General features: G+C 48.2%; 1 protein-coding gene across 9 annotated transcripts in view; it reads left to right on the forward strand.

The window, feature by feature from the left end:
- Positions 1-6880, forward strand: part of LOC109986255 (eukaryotic translation initiation factor 4 gamma 1) — a 43178-nt gene extending 36298 nt beyond the window's left edge. For all 9 annotated transcript variants that reach the window (XM_020636828.3, XM_029277887.2, XM_029277888.2 and 6 more), the window contains 13 exons: positions 134-427; positions 561-672; positions 770-878; positions 994-1313; positions 1474-1601; positions 1689-1861; positions 2756-2881; positions 3073-3154; positions 3268-3366; positions 3632-3766; positions 3859-3940; positions 5070-5210; positions 5373-6880. In XM_020636828.3, coding sequence (XP_020492484.1) covers positions 134-427; positions 561-672; positions 770-878; positions 994-1313; positions 1474-1601; positions 1689-1861; positions 2756-2881; positions 3073-3154; positions 3268-3366; positions 3632-3766; positions 3859-3940; positions 5070-5210; positions 5373-5560 — 1989 coding nt within the window. In that variant the 3' untranslated portion in view covers positions 5561-6880. The remainder of the gene's footprint in view (positions 1-133; positions 428-560; positions 673-769; positions 879-993; positions 1314-1473; positions 1602-1688; positions 1862-2755; positions 2882-3072; positions 3155-3267; positions 3367-3631; positions 3767-3858; positions 3941-5069; positions 5211-5372) is intronic.

Consider the following 6880-nt stretch of genomic DNA (forward strand, 5'->3'; position numbering starts at 1 on the left):
TTCATGATGCATGTGATTAGTCCTCCAAATCTGTGACTTGTTCTCTTAAATGTTAGGATTTGTTGTTGGAATTGATGATATGCCCCACCTCTGCTGCACTGCGCTGTACTCACAATCTCTACCACCACCTCAGAACAACTGGGTGCCCCGGAGAGGCGACCAAGGCCCCAAGACCATCGACCAGATCCACAAAGACGCCGAGCTGGAGGAGCACAGGGAGCAGATGAAGGTGCAGCAAGCCCTCGTCTCCAAGAAGGAGTCGGGCGGCGGCGGCGGAGGAGGCAGGATGGGTGGAGGAGGCCAGGGCGGTCGTGGGGGCCATCACACCCCAGGCCGCGGTGCTCCTCCCCAGGATGAGGGCTGGAACACAGTGCCCATCTCCAAGAACCGACCTATTGACACATCTCGCCTTAGCAAAATCACAAAGGTAGGAGAGCGAGGTGACCTCCTCAGCTGGTGCTGTCATCACTTCACCTAAATTAAAGTTTTACACATTAAACCAAATGAAACACTCTTTGAAGTTTTTAACCCACGTGTTAAACAACTGTCTCTTCTTTTAGACTCCTGTTCTTGACTTTAACAATCAGCTTCTTGCCCCCGGCGGTAAAGGCACATGGGGCAGCTGGGGAAAGGGCAGCAGCGGCGGTTCAAGCACCAAACCTGCAGAACCTGGTAGGTTTCCAAGCGTAATGACATTTACATCCACTAAGTACGTAGATAACTTCCTCAAACTCAACCCTGGATGTGTGTGTGTGTTTTTTATTCATAGGCTCAGAGACGGGCGGGCGTCCAGGCGCCAGCACTCTCAACAGGTTCTCCGCCTTGCAGCAGTCTTCGTCCTCCATTTCAGCGGATTCAGACAGACGAGTTCCTCAGAGGTTAGAAACAGAACTAAACTGCCGAAGCGAAACAAGCGCTTTAAGACAGAAACATTCAGTATTTTTTTTTACTCCCCCTGACTCTGCTCTCCCTCTTTTCTCTACGCCTCTACAGGAACAGCTCAAGTCGGGAGCGCGGCGAGAACTTCGACCGCTCTAATCGCGGCGGTGACAGATTTGACAGACGGGACGACCGAGATCGCAACCGCCTGCAGGTCACCAAGCGCAGTTTTAGCCGGGAGAATGAAGGACAGAGCCGGGAGAGGGAGCAGCGCGGGTCGGCTGATCCTGTCCGCAGGGTAGCGAGCATGACTGACGACAGAGACCGAGGCAGCAGAGACCGAGGCAGCAGAGACAGGGGCAGCAGAGACAGGGGCAGCAGAGACAGGGGCAGCAGAGACCGAGGCAGCAAAGAGCGAGCCAGCAGCAAAGACGGTGAGAGAAGTGACTCAGAAATAGAGAGAAACCCCAATTGTTAAAGAATGATATTTTAAGTATTCAGCTGAAAAACAAAACCAGGCACCACAAAACATTGTCCAGCGCCCTACGTCCCCCGAAGAGTTTTTCATTTCCTTTCTGTTATGCTCATAAACAGTGAAGCGGGAGAAAACTGCCACCCCCCCACCTCCCCAGACCCCCACCAAGCCTGCCTTGACTGAAGAAGAGCTGAACAAAAAGTCGATCGCCATCATCGAGGAGTACCTACACATCAACGACATGAAGGTACAGAGTTACGCACATATAGACATATCATTAAGGATTACAGAGGATTCATTTTGTAACCATGTGTTTGTTCTTCTGTCTCCACAGGAGGCCCTGCAGTGTGTGCAGGAGATGAACAGCACTCAGCTGCTCTTTGTGTTCGTACGAAACGGGCTGGAGTCCACGCTGGAGCGCAGCACCATCGCCAGAGAGCACACGGGTCTGCTCCTGCACCAGCTTATCAAGGCCGGCACGCTCCCAAAGCAGCAGTACTACAAAGGGTGAGTGTTGGGGTGAGACTATGTGGAAATTGGGAGTACGGGCGCACTCACACTGGGCAATCCGTACCGTGCCTAAACACGCGTCACCCCTTCAGTCCAGTTTGTTTGTCTAGTGTGAGTCCTCTGATCCGGGCTCAAACTCGGTACACTTCCTCGGCCCTGGCACGCTTCAAAGAGGTGTGCTTCGGCACGGTACAGTTCATGCACACGCACGCAGGTACACAATGTGGACAGCCTTCATTATGTCTCTATCAAGACTCGTCTCCTCTTTCGCCCCCTGGGGTAGAGTCCCTTTGCAGCCTTAAGAAAAAGCTAAAGACCCAGCTCTTTCTGAACACCTATGACCTTAATGATGATGATGATGCTCTGCCTCTGGTCACTTCCTGTCAGCACCTCTGTTCACTTCCTGTCAGCACCTCTGATCAGTTGGTTTGCATTTCCTGAAGTTGTTTCCTCCTCTAGATCATGGCTTGTAATTTCTGTGAGAATCAGTTTATTTACTTAAATATTGAAAAAGGTTGTTTACGATCAGAGAGTTGCTTTGAGAACAGCTCGGACGATCTCTGGCATGAAATGTGCAGCTTGATATAAAGAGAGTGAAAACTAAATGTTATTAGAAAAGCATTTTAGATCAAACTCTTTGAAATGCAAGTTTTGCCTGAAAGCGTGTACAGCAGGATTTTAAATGAGCAGACACCCAGAGGGGCAGGAAGTAAATCAGTGTCTGAAGAGAAATACTCTGTAAACAGTTTCTCAGCCAGAGAAGTCAGTTTCCATGTTTGAGTTAATTTGGTGACATATGGCTCAGATTCTCTGTCTGCTGAGACATGTGGAACCCCCTTCTCCTCCTTTAAACCTGGACTTTAAAGTGTGTGTCTGTGTGTGTGTCCTCAGGCTTCAGGAAATCCTGGAGGTGGCCGAAGACATGGCCATAGACGTCCCTCACATCTGGCTGTACCTGGCAGAGCTGATCACGCCCATGCTCCACGAGGGAGGCATCCCCATGGGAGAACTTTTCAGGTACGTCCCATCTCTCTCTCTCTCTCTCTCTTTCTCTCTCTCTCTCTCTCTCTCTCTCTCCCCCCCCCCCTCATCACCACGTTTAAAAAAAAAAAAAAAATCAACCTGCACGAGAAGACGGCCTGTGGATGTTTGGAATTTGTTCACCAGATGTTTGACCTGCGTTGACCTTTTTTTTTTTATGTCTCCAGGGAGATTTCAAAGCCTTTGATCCCCCTGGGCCAGGCCGGGGTCCTGCTGGTCCACATCCTCACTTTACTCTGCAAAGGGATGGTGAGACCAGAACAATAATATCCTCTTATTAGTGTTATCATACAGACTCATCAGACTCTTTCCTATGATAGTGGCCTCTTCAACTTTCTCTTCAAACATTTCTTTCTCATCAGAGCCATAAAAAAGCGGGCGCCATGTGGCGGGAAGCTGGCCTCCGGTGGAAAGACTTCCTCCCAGAAGACGTCGACGTCAACAAGTTCGTAACAGAAAAGGTGAGAGGGCTGCTCCGCTTCACTGGCCACAGATGCAATATTCCCTACATTTTATAATACATCTGTTGATATCAAAATTACAGTGAGATGTAAAATATATAATTAATATGTATCAGCGGTGGCGCTTTGGCTGTTGTGGTCTGTAAGGCAACGTGACCTCACAGACTGGGACACCAATGTAACGCCACCGGGGCACTTATGGCGAGTTAGAGGTTCTTTACCCTGTTATGAAGCTAAAGAGTTGAACCTGTTTTGTGTAATCCAGGATGTGGAGTTCACTCTGGGCGATGAGTCGGAGGAAAGCAACAAGAAGGAGCTGAGCTCCGGAGAGCTGACCAAACAGCTGGAGCGCCTGATGCAAGACCAGGCCGACACCCAGAGGATCTTTGACTGGATCGAGGTACGTAATGGCGCTCTATGTGTAGTTTGTCTCAATCTTTAATCCTTGATTTATGAATAAAATAAGTAAATTCATCCTCTCTGTATGTGCAGGCCAACCTGGATGAGCAGCAGAGCTCGTCCAACATGTTCGTCAGAGCTTTGATGACCTGCGTCTGCCAGTCAGCCGTTACTTGTAAGTCAACACAAAGATTGAAGATTTACTTTTAAGGGCGTGGTTAATGAATGAGGCCCCGCCCCTCTCTCTGATCCCTGTACCCAGCTCTATCTGCTCTATCCCTGTCCTCTCGATGAACGAATCAAAAGCCTTTAAAAATAAAGCCTCATTACCAAGCTCATCAGTGGCCTGCCCAGGCATCTTTCTGGCCTGTTGTTTAGTATCAGGTCTTATCAGATGATCCGTTAGCGTCCCTGTCTCTTTACCTCTCATGCACACGTTGCTAGCCGTGTCCGCTCTGCAGGAGATCAGAGAGAGAGACATCCACAAGTGCGTCCCTGTTGTCAGTGGATCTACCGTGGTGCAATGTCCTGTGTTGAATATGAACCTTCTTAAAGCTTGTCGTCTACAGCTGATGACATCCTGCCCTCTAATAGCTGCTTTCACACCTGCGGAAAACTCCTGAAGTTTTCCTCGCTGAGCGTCATGTGTGAACACAAACAGCTGAATGTTTCTCCTCCAGCCTCCTCGTATTCATTCTGCAGAAAGTCAGAGTGAGCTGATGATAGAACACAGCAGGATATAATCAGGAGAATTCACCTGGAGCGAGTGGGAGGGGGTGGTGACGTTTATTCCCTGTGATCGCTGCACGATCATAGACTGTCTGCACGCCACCTCTACCATCTCCGTGCTCACAACCTGCTGCATTATGTTTCCTGTTCTCCAGTATGTTCTTCTCCACTCTTTAGTTCACATTGGGATTATGTTGAACTGCATGTAGCATTGATACAAAGGCAAATATTCTCATTAAAGCGTTGTGTTGCGGACTCTGATGCATCATCCACTTCTTCTGGGTCTTACCTCAGTAGACCCTCCCCCCCTCCTGTCTGACAGGGATAGTCTCCCAATGTGAGGTTCATGTGTGAACAACCAGGTCAGGAGAATATCCGGAGCAGTCCTCCTGGAGTGCAGATGGAAACCGCTTTAGTTTAGGATTGTTAACAATGAGCCTCCATGAGGAACATTTCATTAATCATGTTATTTAGACAGAAAGATCCTAACCTATTACAAATGTATTTCGTAAACAGTACGCTGTGCGTCTTTGTGGTCTGGTGTGATACAGTTTCCCTGAAATTATTTCCTGCAGGTGAGAACCCGTTCAAGGTGGATGCTGAGCAGATCAAACAGAGGGCCAAGCTGCTGCAGAAATACCTGAAGGACGAGCAGAAGGAGCTGCAGGCTCTGTACGCCCTGCAGGCCCTGATGGTGGAGATGGAGCAGCCCGCCAGTGAGTACAACCTCTGATATCTCTAAACCTCTTTCACTCTCAGATGACGTTGTTATCTTTGTGATTTTGAGGTTTTAATTGACTCTCTCGCTCTCTCGCTCTCTCTCGCTCTTTCTCTCTTCTCTCTTCTCTCTCTCTCTCCCTCTCCCTCCTCGCCATCAGATCTGCTGCGGATGTTCTTCGACACCCTTTACGACGAGGACGTGATCAAAGAGGAGGCCTTCTACAAATGGGAGTCCAGCAAAGACCCCGCAGAGCAGCAGGGCAAGGGCGTGGCCCTCAAGTCCGTCACTGCCTTCTTCACTTGGCTCCGTGAGGCCGAGGACGAGGACGAGTCCGACAACAGCTAGGGCCTGCTGGTCGGAGCCGGGGGAGGGGGGGGGGGAGTTCGGGGGAGGATCCTCGGGACAAGTGTGAATGTTTCGTGGAGGACTCAGACGACCTTCTGCATAAACAGAAAAAAAAACGAGAGAAAAAATCTTCACCTGGGAGAGATTGTATTATGGATCGTACATTCGATCATGTTATTGTTTTTGGTTTTCATTGTTTTTGATTTTTTTTTCTTGAGCAAAGCGAATGTCTTTTTTTTTAAATCGATGAAATGGCGAGGTGAGATGTCGGAGGTGGCATTGTGTCCTTCAGTATTTTTTTGAGGTTTATTCCCTTCTCCTGTTTTTTTTCCAAACGGCTGTTCATCGCCACGGCAACACTATTCGAGACACTTTGCTTAACGACAGATTTAAAAACAAAAAAAAAAACAAAAAAAAAAGCTGTTCATATCTATATTTTTGATGACTTCATCGTGTGACGACACAGTGAGCACTGTCACGTCACAAGTTTGGATCTCCATGACGTCGCTCATGTAGAGACGGTTCGCTTTGGTTCCTTCCCCGTGTTGGATGATTGGAGTGAGTGTTTTATAAAAAAAAAGAAAAGAAAACTACAAAGAAAAGTGGCGAGTGCTGTCTAACGGACATTTCACACGGGAGCTGAAGCTGTTGGACTCTCGAGGACTAAACGCTTCCTTAAAGAGGACGGCGTCACTTTCTGGGGGGGAGGGGCTACTGACATTGACCATTTTGCTGCTTGGGGATGGCGATGCTTCTCTGACGCCCCCCAACGACACCCCCCCCCCCCCCTCCTGTGTCTGTTTCACGTGTTTCCTGCGCTTCAGAAAACAAACGGTGGACGCGAGCACGAGCGAGGGCTCACGGCTGCACCCTCCCACCAAGCCGGTCGTCAGATTTTTAAAGAATTAAATATCGCTATAGAAACATGAAAAATATAAAGTAAAAAAAAAAATCCACTTTTACGAAAAAGGACTTCAGAGTTCAACAGTTCGCCTCCTGGCACCATCTCTGCTTCCCCGAGTGGAGATGCCCTTCAGGAGCGTTCTGTAAATATATACGACGGATCTTTTCTTTTCTGTACTCGAAGAAGAAGAAACGCTCTTCTCCCTGTATTTATATTTTTCTCTCCGCAGCTGGCAGAAGGTGCTTGTAATTATCCAACCCGAGTCATTGATTACAGTTTAATTGAAAATGTGTAAATACTTTTTTGCTTTACTTTATTAAAAAAAAGATATTTAATTAAAGAAAATGAATGCCTCTTTTCACATCCAGAACTGGAAGAGCTAATAAAGATCGTTGCCAATAAAAGAGAAACTTCTC

The sequence above is a fragment of the Labrus bergylta genome, chromosome 11 (assembly GCF_963930695.1).
Source record: "Labrus bergylta chromosome 11, fLabBer1.1, whole genome shotgun sequence".
In the NCBI taxonomy this organism is placed as follows: Eukaryota; Metazoa; Chordata; class Actinopteri; order Labriformes; family Labridae; genus Labrus; species Labrus bergylta.